Source organism: Lynx rufus, unplaced genomic scaffold (genome assembly GCF_022079265.1).
Source record: "Lynx rufus isolate CCGP_SWC_20201006 ecotype Redwood Valley unplaced genomic scaffold, mLynRuf1.p SCAF_43, whole genome shotgun sequence".
Lineage (NCBI taxonomy): Eukaryota > Metazoa > Chordata > Mammalia > Carnivora > Felidae > Lynx > Lynx rufus.
In genome coordinates, this window is record NW_025814860.1 from 2,110,602 (window position 1) to 2,128,751 (window position 18,150).

Sequence of the window (18,150 nt, forward strand, 5' to 3'; positions counted from 1 at the left end):
AATCTCTCTCTTTTTTTTTCTTTTGTTAAAGTTTACTCATTTATTTAGAGAGAGAGAGAGAGAGAGCAAGCGAGCACACGCGCCATGAACTGGGGAGGGGCAGAGAGAGGATCCCCAGCAGGGAACCTGACGTGGGGCTCAATCTCACAAACCATGATCATGACCTTGAGCCAAAATTAAGAGTTGGATGTTCAGCTGAGTCACCCAGGCACCCCTTCCAAATCTCTTAATAATAAAGTCTCACTTGTGAAATCATGAGCTATAAATTTATGCCTCTAAGACAGATTTGTACTTTTTTTGAGACTTGGTATCTTTCCCAGAAGTGATTAATCTTTAAGTTTGACACGATGGTTTTCTTTTTGCCATGACACATAGGCCAGGTCCTGAGCCCATCGTCTCTGATTGGTTAGATTCTAAAACAGCTTGTTCTGGTTGTACCAATGTGATTTTATAACGTGGGTGGTACCTTTAGTATCTCCTCCGCATGCCATCAGTTTTATTTCCTCAGATCTTCTCTGTGTGTTTGCTGTTGGGTCAGTGGTGAATATCGTGTGCGCTGATGTTAGCCTGCATGTCCGCTTAGCTGGGAGACCTCAGTCAAATCGCTGAACCTCTGCCTTTATTTTGTCATGTGCAAAATGGTGGTAATGATTGTCAATTTCAGGGGTTTACAGACTCTTTCTGTAGAGGGCCAGATAGTAAATACACTTTATGGGGCAAGAATCAAAATCTAGGAAAAGAAACTTCTGTAACTTTTTTATAGACTAAATTCAAAATGTAACCGTAGTAATTGTGTACAGCATTTTATGATGGTGGTCTACTGATGAAAAGAATGGATATCATTTTGCTTGACTGGGGTTCAAAGGTAGCGTTTCTTGTCATCAAAGTAGATTACAAATATGCATCTGGTAAAGCTAGTTAAGTGCCTGAGAGCAAATGAAGTTAACTGTTGACGTTACCAGTAGATTGAATAGAGTCAATACTGATGAGAGACACAATTTCCACAAAAGATTTGCCGTATTACGCTTTAGCAGGTTCTAATCCGTGTTCTACTGAATTAGTGTTTTCTCAACTTTGAAAATATTCGTGTTTGCAGTTGTTGGGCTGTTCCACAGACCATGCATACAGGCTAATTCTTCAGTTGCTTCTCAGCTCAGTGCTGAGGCATTGACTCGTGGAAGAAACAGTTGAGCAGAATCAGTAACATCTGTGGATTCATCATGATCCAAGGAAAATTACTTCAAATCATTTTCCTCATTAAAAAAAATTTTTTTTTAAGTTTATTGATTTTGAGAGAGAGCGTGCGAGCGGGAGAGGGGCAGAGAGGGAGGGAGGGAGAGAATCCCAAGCAGGCCCTGCGCTGCCAGTGTCAGGCCCGACGTGGGGCTTGATCTCATGATGGTGAGATCCTGACCCAAGCCGAGATCAAAGGTCCGATGTTTAAATGACTGAGCTACCTTGGTGCCCCTCATTTGCCTCATTTTTGTTTGACTATTGCTGTTGCTTTCAGTGTCTTTAGGTTTTAGAACAGCTGTTTTCCAAAATGCCTGTAGTCTTACATTCATTTTCTCTGGACCTGAATTCTTCAGCTGCTGCAATTAAATGCAAGTCATTGTCAGAAAGTGGTTTTCCTGGCTTGGTTAACAAATGAGGCATTAAGTAATTTAATATGGTTGCTTCATTTTTGTATTTAGTTTTTTTGAAGAAATTCTGTGGTGTATGGAGAATAGTGCCAGTGACTTAGTGCTTAGGCTGATAATGTTGACCGGCTGAGGTGTCATTGCATCATAAACAGCCCTTTGCCATCCAATTGATGATGAAATAATCTACACTGTGCCTTGAAAATGTGACATTCATCGTCCACTTTTCTTGTTTTGTAATGATGGAGATGCACTGCTACTAGGTTAAGGAAAAAAAAGAATATATAGGGCTGCTTCATACTTAGGACTCTGACTAATCCTAGTGATTTTCCAGAACTCTCCTTGGCTCCTATCATCCAGGAAGGGCACTGTGTTGACTTTCACTGATGTCCTCTCTTACCTGTTTTCCTAGTACTTTGCACTGTTACGATGCATTCTTTTAATTTAAGTTACTGTGTTTGGGGCACCTGGATGACTCAGTTGGCTGAGTGTCTGATTCTTGATTTCAGCTGAGGTCATGATCCCGGGGTCATGGGATTGAGCCCCAAGTCAGGCTCCATGCCAGCGTGGAGCCTGCTTAAGATTCTCTCTTTCCCTCTGCCCCTCTCCCCTGCTCATGAACTTGCATTCTCTCTTGAAAATAAAATAAGTAAATAATAGATAGATAGATAGATAGATAGATAGATAGATAGATAGATAATAATAATACAAAATGAGAGGGGCGTTTGGGTGGCTCAGTCGGTTAAGCGTCTGACTTTTGCTCAGGTCATGATCTCACGGTTTGTGAGTTCGAGCCCCGCGTCGGACTTTGTGCTGACAGCTCAGAGCCTGGAGCTTGCTCCCGATTCTGTGTCCCTCTCTCTCTGCCCCTCCCCTGCTCGTGCTGTGTCTCTCTCTCAAAAACAAATGTCATAAAAAAAAATGAGATACTGTATTTTTCTCATATACTTTCCTTGTGGTTCTTTTTTATAGCTTGTGTTTCTCCTCCCATATTTCCTGTTTATCCGTTGGAACCATATTTTCCTTTACATCTTCGAGCATAGTTAGAGTAGCTGCTTTAAAACCTGTGCTGTTTCCAACAACTTAGTCCTGGGAGTCTGTGTGAATTGATTACCTTTCTTAAGTGTGGATCACGTAATTCTGTTCTTATGTCTAATGCTCTTGGATTCATCTTGGAAATTATGAATGATATAGACCATAGATACTAGATTCTGTTATGTTTCTCTGGAGAGTGTTGATTTTTTAATTTATATATAAAGCAGAGCGTAAACTTTTGTGTCTCTGAGGTAGGCAGCCGCTGAAACTTCTGTTCAGGCTGTTTAACCTTAGCTGGGCTGTTTAGAGTTGGCCTGTATACATACAGTTCAGAGGGTCATCCAGAGATTTTGGTATAGTGTATGTCTGTCTGTCTGTCTGTACATATGTAGAGTTTAGATGTAGAATTTGGTGCTCTCCTCTCTAGCTTTTTTTCCTTCCAGGATTTCCTCTCTTTCCAGCTTTTGTGGTCTCTACCTTAGGGGTCATGGTGTGGATGGTGTGGTCTGCTGGACTTAAGGTAGCAAATCCTAGTTTCAACAAGGTGAGAGAGGGACCCTGACAGAGAGAAGGAAGCTCTCTTTCTAAGGATACTAGAGAAGCTTCGGTCAGTATACACATATGTGCTTGTCGTAGGGAAGATGTGGGCCAAGCTGATTAAATTTTAAAGTGGAAAGATGTATGATTTATGTTTCTGGCCATTCCTAAGGTGTTGTGTGAGCTGGAGCCTTTGAGTTCATCTCTCTGTGGGTCCTGGTGACCTCAGACCCCAGAGCTGTAGCTCTGGGGTATCTGAAACTTGCCCAAGATGTTTTGATGCACAGAGCACACACATGCACGTTGAACTGTGACCTTATTTGGTACCCCAAGAAGCACAGACCCGATAAGTAAATGAAAAGATGCATATCTTCACTAATAATCAGTGAAGTGTAAATGAAAGCAACCCTGAGGTATCTTTGCCTATCAGACAGACAAAGATTTAAAAGATTGATAATGTACACGGCTGGCGACAGGCATTCTTACATTTCTGTTGTGAGTAGAAGTTGGTACGTTTTTGGAATGTCACTTGGCAGGATCAGTATTTTTAAATGCTGAACCTAAGACCCCACAGTTCCACCTCTAGCAATTATTATTTTTTTTTAGTGTTCATTTATTTTTGAGAGAGAGAGAGAGAGAGAGAGAGAGAGAGAGAGAGAGAGAGAATGTGCGGGGGAAGAGTAGAGAGAGAGGGACACAACAGAATCCAAAGCGAGCTCCAGGCTCTGGGCTGTCAGCACAGAGCCTGACGTGGCGTTTGAACCCACAAACCGTGAGATCATGACCTGAGCTGAAGTCAGACGCTTAACCAATTGAGCCACCCAGGCACCCCTTACCTCTAGCAATGATTTGTATAGAAGTACTCATTCTGATGAGTTAAGGTCCATGCCCAGACTTGTTCACTGCCTTGTTTAAAGTTGCATATGTGCACTGGAAATTAATATAATGGTATATATCTCAAGAAACAAAAAACATATAGGCAGCAATCCACAGGTCCATCAGCGGGATTATTGAGCCATGGCATGTGCTACCCTTAAAGGCATATGAAAGGCTTTTATGTGCTGACCTAGAAGGATGTTGAGAATAGCCAGAGGAACAAAGAGCCTGCAAAGCTCAGCACAGTGTGAATCCATTAAAAATGTCCTGGGTGGCTCAGTCGGTTAAGCATCCATTTTGGCTCGGGTCATGATCTCTCAGTTCGTGGGTTCGAGCCCCGTGTCGGGCTCTGTGCTGACAGCTCAGAGCCTGGATCCTGCTTCGGGTTCTGTGTCTCCCTCTCTCTCTGCCCCTCCCCTGCTCACGCTCCCTCTCTCTCTCTCTCTCTCTCTCTCAAAAATAAATAAACATTGAAAATAAAAAATCTTTAAAAATGTCCATTTGTTTGAGCTTCAGCTTTGTCTGGAAGGACTTGTGCCTAACGTCTCGCAGAGGCTCCGTCTGGGGTGAAATAAAGGGGAGTCTTGTTCTTACTTTTCTTTTGTATCATTTGTTTTTCTTTAACTGAGAAGATACTAATTTTGTGTTTAACAATCTCTCCAGTGGTGTTTCTTGGGAGGAATGCAGCAGGCACTCCACCAATCAAAGGTTGAATCACCAAAGCCTACCTTTGGTGTCATGGGGAAAGAAGGATCATCCCACCTTCTAGTTCCCGGGTTTATGATTAGTGGTAGCAGTTGTCTCTCAACCCCACTTGGGACAGCTGCTCTGATCTGCATCGTGGTTTCAGATGTGGGCGGCCTGTGTCAGCCTGCCGTGGGAGGCTCACGTCACTGCTCACTGCAGTTATATCCTGAATCAGGCAGAGAGACTTCGCTGCAAACGCAGGAGCGGTCACCTCCAGGTCTGGAGGTTGGTGGGGGGGGGCCCTCCGACTTGCCATGGGACCCAGCAGATGCATCTGGGAAGGTGAGTCTGTGATTTGGACTTCTCAACACTCAAGTCAGCATGAGTGGATGGCAGAGAGTGGCAGACAGCAGGCCATCCCTGGGCCCTGGGAGGAGCCTGTGGATGGACTTTGAAGCGGTTGGGAGCATCGCCCTAGTTTTACCTCCTCGGGTGTCCTGGTCTTGGATGTCTCCAGGAGACAGCATGTTGGCGGTATTTGCTGAAGAATGACAGGCTATCACTACCTGGCCTGAGTACCATTGGGCAGAGGGAAGGATCTGAGTTTGTCACGTTGAGTTTTAGGTATGGAAGACTTTGCTTCCTCAATAACTGAGCGAGGGGTGGTTCTGGGGCCAGATGGTCTGAGATTGCGATGGCCATGAGTGGAGATGAAGACCAGGCCCTGCGGCTGGCAAAAGCTCTTCAAACCCCCATGCCCTTGGGGGGCCTTCGGGCAGAAGAGAAGCCAGAGTCTTGGGATCGCCCCTTTGGAGCTATGGGTGGCAGCACATGAGGGTGGGGTTCCAGAAGGAGGATCAACTCTGCCAAGCAGAAGAAGGGGAGATGAGGATCTGTGCTCAAGTAACATCCAGAGTCCTGCTCCCAGGGGCCCAAAGCATCAACACCATTTCAAGGCAAGGTCAGTGTCTGTAGGGAGATTCGGGATGCATTTCTCACCCTGTTGGGGCTAGGTGCAGGGGGCACAACATAAATCAGTGTCTCACCCTGGAAGAGCCTTGTGTAAAGAGGCAGCTTAGCAGTGAGCTTTGCTGACATGGCCGCAAAGGTGCTATGAGGGAGTTTCTGGGCAGAGGAGGTCAGTTAACACGTGCAGGGAGAGAAGGTGCATCGTTTTTCTCCATTTAACCCCCAGGCCCCCCAGAGAGAACTGTATCAACACCCTTATTCTGTGCTGCTCCCACAGCACTACCTGCTACCCTGCTTCTGTCATGAGCTGACTGGCTTTGCTTTGTCATGTCTGGTCTGGCCAGAGAGACCCTAGGGAGCTTGGGGAGTGCTTCATGAAGGAGGGGGCATGTGATACGGAAGGAAGTCGGGCAGAGGAGACAGTGTGAGGTGGATTAGACCAGCAGGAGACCTAGAGTGAGTTCCATTTTTAAAAAAATATATATATATAGTCTGGGCGCCTGGATGGCTCAGTTGGTTAAGCATCTGACTGTTGGTTTTATCTCAGGTAATGATCTCACAGTTGATACACGGAGCCCCATGTTGGGGCCTGTACTGGGTGTGCAGTCTGCTCGGGATTCTCTCTCTCGCTCCCTCTCTCTGCCCCTCCCTTGCTCACTCGCATGCTCTCTCGCTCGCTCTCTCTCTCCCCCCTCCCTCCCCCCAAATAAATAAATAAGTAAACTTAAAAAAAATAAAAATATAGACTGTTTAAGAGGGGACACTAAGTGGATGCAGTAATCTGCATGAAGCCAACTTGGAGGATGGCCTCCAGGCACCCTGATCTGGCAGGGATTCCTCTGGCATCAGGTGAGTGCTCGGGGTGTGAGGGCCAGGGAAGGTGAGGGTCTGAGTCTGTCTGGAACCCTTTCCCTGCAGCATACTTCCTTGTGGCAGTGTGTGAAGGTTCTGATGCAGGAGTCCAGCTATAAGGCAGCCCTTAACTTGGTGGCGGGCCAGGAAACCAGGGCAGGAAATCTGGGAGGCCCTAGTGGTCAGACCTCATGGACTTGACCCTGAGGAGGGTCCTGGAGGAGATGTGTCCTGAGAAGGGACCAGAGTGCTTGTGGGCTGAAGGCGGTGGCCGCAGACCTGATGGGGGAGGGGCAGGGCTGGGGGCTGGCGTCAGCCGCGCTCCCTGGCAAGACTGTCTCGAGGGGCAGACACTGGCTTCCCTCCTCCTGCTCTGACAGCCATCCTGTGAGATGGTCCGGGGTTGTCTGAGCAGCTGTGATTAGATCTCCCTCGTGTCATCCCAGTGCCTGTTCCAGGACCACGGAGTATGCGGATGGGGGTTTCTACGCTGCCTGGCCCAGTTTCTGTTGTCAAGGACGTGGGTAGCCCAGAGGAGACAGAGGCCAGTGGTGCCCAGGCTTTCGTGGCAACTGGCTGGACACATGCTAAGAACAGAGGTGCCAGGTGCCAGGTGTGGGGCGGCACGCCACCCTGCCCAGCTCACTTTGTAGAGACAGAAGCATTCTCTGTGGGAAGAGGTCTCGGAGGAGAAGCAGGGACCATCCCCCCAGGTGGCCCTGCATAGGTCTCCGCTGCTCCCACAGGGTGGGTCCTGGCCCTGGTAGCTCTCAGCTGTCCCTGCTCTGGGGCCTGTTGAGCTTGGAGCCACCCCACCCTGTGCTCTCGAACCATCTGGGACGGTCTGGCCCAGCTGGCCCAATTCTGCATAGACGGAGGGCTCCTTCCACTGGGGCCTGGGTTAGCTCTTCAGCTTGAAGTGGCTGCTGTGCCTCAGGCCCCCCGACCTGATGCTCGCTCTGATCCTGTCACTGCACACCCTGACCGTGGGCTGTTGTCCGGCTGCTTCCCCGTCTCCACCCAATCACTGTGCAGGAGGGGACAGACGCTGGGGGGCGGGGGTAAACTCGCTACAGCCTCCCATGCTGTGGCTGGTGCTGCTAGGTGACGCTGCTTGCTAGGAAAGGGTGCAGTCTTCCTGAGCATGGATCTTAACAGGGGTCAGTCCTGTGGGTACATGGCTAGGCTGCTGGGGTGTTGGGTGGTGTCTGCCCCCCTGCGTGTGTGCAGGCTCCTTCAACGTTTACGTGCTGTGGTCTGTGCTGCTTTTTTGCCTCCTTATCACCCATCAGGCTTGCATAACCAGGCTGGCCCTGCTTCCTGCTTAGGAACTATCAGCGCACCATCTGGAGCTACAAATAGGGTGATAGGAAGTCAACAGCCTCCCAGCACCCAGGCACTTGTGAACACCCAGTCCCTTCGTCTCCAGCTTACCCCTGGTCCCCCCAGGGATCCTGTTGCTCAGGCTGGCACTCCTCTCTTGGGGTGCACTCCTTCGCGGGACCGGCACCTTCTAAACGGGGATGCGATCGGCAGAGCTTAGGGAGTGCAGTTTTGTTGCAAGGACACGCCACTGCGATCCTCCTACCTAATCCTGGGTCAGAACATTGGGATGGGTCTTTGTTTAAGGAGACAGGCTGTGTATCTGGGCTGATGGCTCGGAGCCTGGAGCCTGTTTCCGATTCTGTGTCTCCCTCTCTCTCTGCCCCTCCCCCGTTCATGCTCTGTCGCTCTCTGTCCCAAAAATAAATAAACTTTAAAAAAAAAGGAGACAGGCTGTGTAGACGTTGGCTGTGTGACCCTGGGCAAGGCATTTCCCCTCCTTGGGACTCAGCTTGCTTGTCTGTGTGTAGGGACGGTCTTTCTACCTCACAGGGCTGCTGTGGGAACTCAAGTGTATGAGGCAAGCTACGCAGTCGGCACAAAGTTACCCTTACCCTCCCTTCCTTGCACGACAGGACCTGGGCCCAGGAACAGGGGCTGTATTGGCAGAGGATGCCTGTCCCAGAGAAGAAACGTGTAGGCAGACTCAGACACATAGCTGGTTCAGAGTCCAGAACCCACCAGAAGATCTGGGTTGGAGGGCACCGTGCTATATGCTGTAGCCACGAATCTTTGGTCTGGCCGATGTATCTTTCTGAGCTTCAGTTTCTTATGGGAGCAGCTCAGGCAGTGGTGTCCAATCCCTGTCATGGGACATGGTGAGGGTATTGGTGGTGACCCACTCAGAGCTGTCAGTGAGGGGCACACTCCATAGGGAGTGGACCTCATGGGGAGCATGCCTCACAGGGGGAGCCCTCACGGTGAGCACCTATCGGGGGGTTCTCCCCACAGAGAGCAGCCCTCATCGTGAGTGTCCCCAGGGGGGTGCTCTCAGCCCGGTTCCTTGCAGGATGGACCTTGGAGACTGAGGCCCTGATGCGGGAGTTGAGTACCTGGCTCCTGATCTGCACGTGCATCAGCCCTTGGGTTGGCTTGGGAGTCTCCATCCACGGGGAAGGAGGAGGTGAGGGCTGGGCACTGGTGTCTGTGTGAGGCCAGGGGGTGGAGGGCTTGGGGGGCAGGGCTGTCATCTGTCTCACTCCCCAGGGAAGGCTTTGCCTCGAGCTGTGCTTGGGGCTGTTGTCCAGGGACCAGCCTGGACTTCATTCCCACCCATGCACCATGGCTCAGAGCCCATCACCTCCCAGCCCTGCCCTCGATGCATTGTCCTGGGATCATTCTCAGGGGACTGCCCCGTCAGAGTGTCAGCTGCTAGGTACTAATCCTGCCCTGAAGCAGCCGTCGTGAGCTCCCAAACGTCACCGTTCCCAGGGCTCGGGGCTGGATCTCTCATCTGCCTCAACAACAACATCCTTAGGATCGACTGCCACTGGTCGGCTGTAGAGCTGGGTCAGGGCCCCAGTCCCTGGCTCCTCTTTACCAGGTGAGGCTGGAGGGCCAGGCCCACCTGGGCAGGGGCCAAGGGCCAGTGGTGAGAATGGGTCCCCATGATAGCAGCAGTAGGGGCTGGGCTGGTGCAGCGGCCCCTTGGTGGCGACACGTACCCTTTCCAGCAACCACGCCGTGGGCAGCAATCACAGATGTGTCTTCCGGGCCAGCGAGTGCACTCTGGTGCTGCCGCCTGAGGAGGTGCTTGTGCCTTCTGACAACTTCACCATCACTTTCCACCGTTACGTCTCTGGGAAGGAGCAGGTCAGCCTGGTGGACCCGCAGTACCTGCCCCGGAGACATGGTGAGGCCTGGGGTAGGGTGCTTTGGTGGGGAACATCCTGGCTTCATGGGGATTGGGGGCAGGGTCGCATTGCCCTTAACCTCCACGGCTCAGCGGGTGCTCTCTGTCCCTGCTAAGAGACACCCAGGGCTATGAGCGAGCAGGGCCCCTGGGAGGGAGGGGCCCACTGGTTAGTGGAGAGGTAGGGTTCAGGAGGAGGACGAAGACTCAGGGCCGTAAGTCGGGGCAAGGGTACAACTTGAGTCACTTGAAATACACTTCAGTCACAGTAGGAAGAAGTCCGGTAAGACCCTGGGAAGCTTATGGCTGCAGGGGCCGTAGGAACTCACTGTCATCTCGTCCCACCTGAGGCCTCACTGGGAGACAGCAGCAGGGAGGAGACGGAGACCTGCCTCCCAGTGAGGCCCCTTGTCTGGAAGGGCCTTGACCATTCCCTGCCCCCAGCATTTTTCGGACCCCCGGTGCTGGGCACGCTGACACGCACACCCTCACGTGGCCTCATTCTGTTTCAGTGAAGCTGGACCCTCCCTCTGATTTGCAGAGCAATGTCAGCTCTGACTACTGTGTCCTGACCTGGAGCGTCAGTCCTGCTTTGGAGCCTCTGATCTCCATGCTCACCTATGAGCTGGCCTTCAAGAGGCAGGGGGAGACCTGGGAGGTAACGCTGGGCTGACTACTCCAGGGGCCTCTCTCTTCTGGGAGCAGCAGCCAAGGGCCACTCGGGAGATGCCAACTTGGAATAATGAGGAGGCGAGGTGGCCAGAGTCAGGAGTGTGACTGTGCACGTGTGCATTTGTATGTGAGTGTACCTGTGTGTACGTGAATATGTGTCTTTATGTGTGTGATGAGCACCGGGTATGCCTATACATATGAGTGTGAGTGTAGTGAGCGTGTTTGTGTGTGCAAGCGCACATAGGGGTAGATGAGTGTCAGTGTGTGTACATGTGCCTGCGTGTGTGCCTGTGTGTGTGGTTGTGTGTGTGCATGTGTGTTCTTGAGGGCTGATGGACCCTGTCACCCTCAGCAAATGATAACTGTTCTCTACCCCACAGCAGGCCCAGCACAGGGATCACATTTTTGGGGTGACCTGGCTCAGGCTTGAAGCCATCGAGTTGGACCCCGGTTCCAGCTACGAGGCCAGGCTGCGCGTCCAGATGGCCTCGCCGGAGGATGACCTGGCGGAGGAACAGCACTATGCGGGCCAGTGGAGTGACTGGAGCCAGCCTGTGTGCTTTCCCTCTCCCCAGACCTCTGCCCGAGGTGGGGGTCTCCCTCCCAGAGCGCCTCCCTTCCCATGTTTGTCACACCCTCCCACCTTTTCACCCCCCTGGAACTTCCTCCCTGAGGCAGTTATACCCCGGTTGACCACCTTCCCCTGGAAATCTGAGATTTTTAACTCGCCAAGCATTGGGCTTCTTGGAAACTATAGTTACTGTCTGTCACTGGGAGTGAGTGTGGCCCACCAGGCCTATGCTTCTGGCTCTGGAGGCCGGACATGGTCTCATCTCCCTAGGAAGGGCTGGGCTGACCTTTGTAACCTGCTAGGAAGGGTGGCTGACACTGATGGCCTTGCAGATGGAGGAGGTGAGACCCAGGGGTAGGTGATCCATTAGCAGGCATGACGCAAACCTCTGTGGCCTATGAGAAAATTTCCACTGTGGCCCGGGGCGCTCCCAGGGGTGCTTTGCCATGTGGACTGGGAGGAACATCCTGGTGCCAAGGAGGCTCACGACCCTGGGCCCTTCCTACCCACAGACCCCCTGTTATCACCTCGGGGGCAGCCTGACGGCACCCTTGTCGCTGTACCTGTCTTTCTGCTACTGACCAGCCTGACCTGCCTCCTGTTCAAGCTTTCACCCAGGTCGGTAGCCAAGGGGTGTGTGTGTGTGTGTGTGTGTGTGTGCGCACACGCATGTGTGTGTGAATGTGTTCATGTGACTCTGGGTGAGTTTCCGTGTGCATGTCAATGTGTGTGCATGTGAGTCAGTATGTCTGTGTGTAGGTGTGTGGTAGGTGGGGCATCTCGGGCCAAACCTCTGGCCCTGGATGGGGTGGGGGGTTTTTAACCCTCTGCCCTGGACCTGTGGGGGAGTTCCTCAGTTGCCAGGTGAGGAAGCGGGTGCTTGGTGGGGCTGTGAAGGCCAGGCTCGACCTGGGAGCATAAGAAAATGCCTGAAGTGCGTGAAACCGTGTGCGACGAGATCTGGTTTATATTTTGAGAATACATTTTGGGGGTACAAGGATATGGAGAGGACCTGCTGGGAGGCCAGTGGTGGCGTCCGGAAGGAGGAGAGAGAAGCAGAGGGGGAGCAAAGTGGAGGCAATTGCCAGGTCTTAGGAAGAGAAACCTAGGGGTCAGATGAGGTGGGACTGGGGACTCTTGAGGTGGGGAGCTGGAGAGGCCACTTCCTTCCCTGGGAGGCTGGTGAGGCTGCTGGGGACCTGTTGTGTTGGAGCCCTGTGCCACATCCTCGTGGCAGGGCCAGTGGGTCTGTTGCTCAGTGAGGAGTCAGGTGGGGTAGGAAGCTGCCCCCTGTCTGCCAGGAGCACAAGTGTGGTTCCCGAAGGTGCCAGCTCCCTCTGTGGGCTGTGGACACAAGTGGTCACCTTGTAGCCCTGAACCCACCATGACAGCTCACCCTGTAAAGGACACGTGTCTTGGTATAAGTCAGTTCTATGGGGCCCTTAGCCAGGGAGGCCACGGGGGCAAGTGTCGGGTCTTGGAGCCAACAAGAGGTAAGAATGGCAGCAGCCCAGGTGAAGCAGGGCCACCTCTGGCTGGAAGGGAGCAAAGCTCCTGCGGGGACATCATGCCTCCTGGAGCTGGGCCTCCAAGGGCCCCTCCTTGGGCGTGCATAGGCCTCCAGGTGTCCTCTCTTGGCCCCAGGGTGAAGAGAAGCTTCTACCAGAACGTGCCGTCTCCAGTGGCCTTCTTCCAGTCCCTGTACAGTGTGCACAATGGGGACTTCCAGGTGCGTGCACAGTTCACGGCAGGGGTTGAGGGAGAGTCTGGGCTTGCCTACATTCTGACCCGACAAAGATGTGGACTTCTGGTGAGAGTTGGGGGCTAGCATGGGGGCCTTTGTCAGTGCTTTGAGCTTTTTTTGGTGTATGTAGTCGGTTTACATTTACACGCCGTGTCTCAAATGCATCAGAACAATTAGCTTTATTCTCTGTTGTGGGTTTCTTTTCATTTCTGAGTAGCAGCCCCTGTGAGGTGTATGGTCAGTTTAAGGTGCAAACAGTGGTGCTGTCTGCAGCTGCCACATGTCTCGTCCCCGCTTCTTCTCTGAAGGTTTCTGCGGGGAGGGTCTGGTGCTTATACTATCCCTGGGGCCTTCGGTGGTCTATGGGCGACCGCTCTGGTGGCCACTGTGGAGTGCCTGGCCTCTCCTGTTCCCCTGGGTAGCATGCTGGCACCATGAGCACTGAGTACACTCCACACGTGTCTCTTTGTGGTGCCACGGTGAGTACTACCTGGAGGGTCGCATCAGACACCTCCCCCTCCCCCCCCAGCCCCCCACTGGCCTGGAGGCTCCTGCCCCTCGCTGGGCAGGAGGGGGGCAGGGAGCAGCCCCAGCAGGTGGTCTCAGGTTCCCCACTGTGGGTGGTGGATGGGAGGTGATGCTTCCTGGTGCCCTCGGACCTGCTCTTCCCTGATGCCCTTGCCGGGTTTCCCTCTGCCTAGTCCTTGTGTTTCTCAAAAGGGAGCCCAGAAAATAAAAAAAAAAAAAAATTAAAGAGGGAGCCCAGTTCTCAAGATTGTTGCCCAAAAGTATAACTCAAAGCTTAAAGCTGAGCATTTTGTCCTTGGTGGAGGCCACCCCCTTTTCTCAGGCAGTGGCCATCACTGTCAAGACCCCTGGGGTGTCTGGGGACGAAGGCAGATTCCATCACCCTGGAATGTATCTTCTGGGTCGCGGGCACCCAGCCCTCCTCTGTAGACCCATGTCACCAGCCAGGGTACTTAGACCCCTCCAGTGGTGATATGGAGCCATGGGTCGGCTGTCCAGGGAGCAGGGCAGTAACAGAGGGTGAGGTATGTGTGGTCCATTTGGTGGTGATTCCTGGTCCCACATAGGAAATACTTTCCTGTAGGAGGTGGGGGCCTCCTGTGGCTCCACGGATGGGTCCAGGTCTGCTGCCCTTAGCCCGAAGGTGCTGGTTCCAACAGCGTCTCCGTGTGTGTGTGATGGGGGTTCAAGAGGGGGTGCCCAGTCTCTGTAGCTGATGGAAGTGCCTAGAGCAGCGGCCAGGGGTTCTCTCTGTCCTCGACACCTGTCACCAGCACGGATTACTGAGGGTCCTGAAGAGACTCAGGGTCCTGTGCTGAGGCTGGGCTGGCACACGGAGGGTGAGACAACATGTTCCAAGCACAGTCGTTGCTTGGACTCTGGGTGAGGATGTCTGGAGAGCTTCTTGGAGGAGCAGGGGAAGCTCCTTCCAGGGAGAGTCCTGAACATGCTGCCTGAGCCCTTCCCCCCACCCCCCATGCTCTGTTCTAGACCTGGGTAGGGGCCCACAGAACCGGTCTGCTGCCGAGCCAGGACTGTGTCGGTTCCCCGAGAAGAGCCTCGGAGTCTAGTGGCCAGGAGGCCATTGCGTGGCTGACCTGTGGCCCAGTGGATCCTGCCTGGCAGTCCGTGGTCCTGGAGGAAGAGGAGAAAGGCCCACGTCCTGGCCTCCCAGAGGCTGTGTTGTTAGCAGGTCGTGTGGCACAGGGAGAGCAGCCACCTGCCTACCTGCCACAGGAGGACTGGGTCCCTGGGAGCCCCACCAGGCCAGCTCTCCCACAGGCAGAGGGCAGCAGTGGTGACTACTGTGCCTTGGGCTGTCCCGGGGCGTGCCACCCCTCGACCTTCCCAGGACGCATGCAGAGCTCTGGGCCCAGCCTGGCTTTGGCCTGTGGCCTTTCCCGTGACCAGCAGAGCCTGGATGCCACGCAAGGAGGGACCTGTGTGGGAGTCGGTCACAGAGAGGAGCAAGACCCTGGTGAATGTGTCGCATGAGGCCCTCAGGGCACTTTCTTCGCTCCTACCCTTGGCAGGCGCTGGCTTTGATTTAGAACCCTGACGGGGCCAGCTGCATAATGTCCATCATGTGGAAAATGGACGACAGTCTCTGAGAATGAAGCCCCTGCACAGATACCCTGTCCAGATGGAGGTCGAAAACCCCTCCTCCCTCCCCTCCCCTCAGCACCCTACCACGCAGCTCCCACTCCCGGGCTCGCCACTTCCCTCCCTGCTTTCGGGCTCCACCCTGGTCCCTCACAGAAGTGGGGGTGTTGGCTCCACAGCCTGTTCTGCCCTCACTCCCTTAAAGGGCCAGCCGGCACCCAACGACGCAGATGAGGTGCTGGGACCAGGCGGAGTGTTGTCTTTCTGTGCCTCCCTGAGGTACCTCTGCTACTGAGATTAAAGGGGATTCAGTGGTTGTTTCAAACTGCTGCTGCTGACTGGGAGAGGGGCCCACAGGAAGTGCAGGGGGTGGGCGTCTGTCTCTTCTCGGGTTTTCTGGGGTTGGAGATGCTGACATTTTGAAGTTAGCATCCAAATGGAGACCTGTCCCTCTCTGGGCGACCAACCAGAGAGGGCACCTCTGCATGAGTCTCTGGTGTCCCCTGAGGCCTGTACAGAAAAAAAAACCAAAAAAAAAAAAGCACCCTTGTGGACCCAGGCTCCCAAAGGCAAAGGCTTCCTCTGCCTCAGACAGGCATCCCCCTCCCCTCTGCGTGCCTGCGGAGGCCCCTGGGGGTTTGTGGGGAGCCTCAGCTGAGCCAGATCATGGTCAGAAGGGGTGAGGCAGGACCCAGAATGTATTTTTAGCGTGTAGAGAGAGGAGGGGTGTGGACGGAAGTGAGGTGTAGACATGTTCAGCTCTAACCAAGGATAGAAAAAATAGCATGAGTCACCCGCCCCTTGGGGAGCCCTGGCCTGGGGTGTCATTATAGCAGCATCCGCGTGGCTTCTGTGGCTTCACAGGGAACCTGGGCCACCTGCATATGACGAGTGACCCCCACAGCGGGGATGCCTCTTGTGCGTGGCCGGAGACATTGTTCCTGTGAGTCACACATCTTCTCTCGGTGGCGCCCGGAGACCTGGCTTTGGGAGTGTGCAGCCTTAGAGGCTGTGTGACGGGACGTGAGACACGCCTGCCCCTTCAGCCTGTGGGACTAACAGTACCTCGGAAGTGTTGCTGTGAGTTCACCTGAGCAAGCTGCCTGCATGTCTTGGTGCCCAGAAAACGCGTTTCCCTTTTTTGTGATGAGATGACCCTGGGACGCTTGTGCTGTGATCCGGTTTCCAGCAGAGCAAGGTTTGAAGACCTTGGGATGAGGAAGTCGCCGAGCGCTGGGCACTGAAGGAGTCAGAGAGCGGGCCGCTGGCAGCTGGAGCCCTCACACAGCTGGTGGTTTGAGGGATTGGCCGCACGGCATGGGCTGGAGCTCAGATGTCCAAAACTTGGCCGGCTGGGCTGCAGAGGGTCTGGAAGGCCAGGCTGAGAGCAGTGAGGGAAGGGGACTCTCCCTGGCGAGGGAGGATGCACAGTGGCTTCCCTTTCTTTCTTTCTTTCTTTCTTTTTCTTTCTTTCTTTCTTTTTCTTTCTTTCTTTCTTTTTCTTTCTTTCTTTCTCTTTCTTTCTTTCTTTCTCTCTCTCTCTCTCTCTTTCTTTCTCCTTTTCTTTTCTTTTCTTCTTTCTTCCTTTCTTTCTTTTTCTTTCTTTCTTTCTCTCTCTCTCTCTCTCTTCTCTCTCTTTCTCTCTCTCTTTCTCTTTCTTTCTCCTTTTCTTCTTTCTTTCTTTCTTTCTCTCTCTCTCTCTCTCTCTTTCTCTTTCTTTCTCCTTTTCTTTTCTTCTTTCTTTCTTTCTTTCTTTCTCTCTTTCTTTCTTTCTTTCGATTTTTTATTTTTAAGTAATCTCTGCACCCAACGTAGGGCTAGAACCCTTAACTCCAAGATCAAGATTCGCATGCTCCAGAGACTGAGCCAGCCAGGTGGCCCTCTTTCTTTAATTTTCAATGTGGTGAAATTCACATAATCTAAACATAACTCTTCTAAAGTGTTCAATTCAGTGACAGTTAGTACATGCATAATATTGTCCAACTGTCATCACTCTCAAAGGAAATCCCCTTCCCATTAAGCGGTCCCCCCGCACCCCCCACACTGTGCCCTGTGCAGCTCTTTGCCTGCTTCCCGTCTCTGTGGTTTTGCCTATTCTGGACACTTTGTATAAATACAGTCATATAATATGTGACTTTCTGCACAGTTTTCCCTCAGCATAGTGTTTTTGAGGTTTATCCACTTTAGAGAATGGGCGCCTCAGTCCTTATTGTGGCCAAATATTACTCCATTGTGTGGGTAGACCACATGTAGTTCATTCATCCTTCTGGAGGGTATTTGGGTGGTTTCCACTCTTTCACTGTCGTGAACAGTACTGCTGTGAACATCCGTGTACAAATTTTTGTTCCTATACCCGTTGTCTATGTTTTTGTGTATATTTCTTGGAGTGGCATTGCTAGATCGTGTTAATTATGTTTAGACTTTTTGAGGAATCACTGAACCATTCTCCACAGTGACTTCAACATTTTACCTCGGTAATGTACTCCAGTTCCAATTTCTGCATATCCTCACCAACTATTGGTAGTGTCCTTTTTTTTTTTTTTTTTTTTTAAGTCGCTCTTCTGATGGGTACAAAGTGGTACCTCTGCGTGATTTTGACTTGCATTTCCCTGATGGCTGGTGATGTTGAGTATCTTTTCATGTGCTACTTGTGTATTTTCTTTGGAGACAAGCTTGTTCAAGTCCTTTGCCTATTTTTTAATCAGGTTGGTTGTCCCTGTGCTGTTGTAGGAGCTCTTTCTTTATTCTGGACACTAAACTCATATCAGATATTCCATTTGCAAATATTTTCTTACATTCTGCATGTTATTTGGTGTCATACACAATAGATTATTGCCTAATCCAACCCCAATAAACACATAAAATTATGCTTAACGTGTTTAGACATCAGAAAAACGAAAATGAAAACCACACTGAGTTGCCACTTCATACCCATTAGAATGGCTGTTATCTAAAAATTGGAAGCTAGTTTCGGTGAGGATGTGAAGAAGTGAGAACTGTCGTGCATTGTCGATGGAAATGAAAAATGATAGTGGTGATGGTTATACACCATTATGAATATTCATTTAAAAATGGTGAAAATTGGCCACCTGGGTGATTCAGTCGGTTAAATACCTGACTCTTGATTTCGGCTCAGATCATGGCACTGGGCAGGGAGCCTGCTTGGGGCTCTCTCTCTTTCTCTCTCTCTCCCTCTGCCCAT

General features: G+C 52.0%; 1 protein-coding gene across 2 annotated transcripts; it reads left to right on the forward strand.

Annotated features, from left to right (window-relative positions):
• Positions 1 to 4,882: 4,882 nt before the first annotated feature.
• IL9R (interleukin 9 receptor) lies at positions 4,883 to 15,273 on the forward strand. Of its 2 annotated transcripts, none has more exons than XM_047098028.1 (9): positions 4,883 to 5,736; positions 8,989 to 9,102; positions 9,411 to 9,522; positions 9,653 to 9,831; positions 10,344 to 10,489; positions 10,884 to 11,091; positions 11,587 to 11,692; positions 12,719 to 12,803; positions 14,337 to 15,273. In XM_047098028.1, the coding sequence occupies exons 1-9, from the start codon at positions 5,607 to 5,609 to the stop codon at positions 14,838 to 14,840; spliced, it is 1,584 nt and encodes a 527-aa protein (XP_046953984.1). In that variant the 5' UTR covers positions 4,883 to 5,606; the 3' UTR covers positions 14,841 to 15,273. The 2 variants fall into 2 exon arrangements, with proteins under 2 accessions (XP_046953984.1, XP_046953985.1); XM_047098029.1 differs by having other exon boundaries at positions 10,887 to 11,091.
• The last annotated feature ends 2,877 nt before the right edge of the window (positions 15,274 to 18,150 follow it).

Coding starts and splice junctions, on each gene's coding strand:
- IL9R (XM_047098028.1), top strand. CDS start 5,607: ATGAGGGTGGGGTTCCAGAAGGAGGATCAACTCTGCCAAGCAGAAGAA. Junction 9,103..9,410: donor CATCCACGGGGAAGGAGGAG/GTGAGGGCTGGG, acceptor CACCGTTCCCAG/GGCTCGGGGCTGGATCTCTC. Junction 11,693..12,718: donor CTGTTCAAGCTTTCACCCAG/GTCGGTAGCCAA, acceptor TCTTGGCCCCAG/GGTGAAGAGAAGCTTCTACC.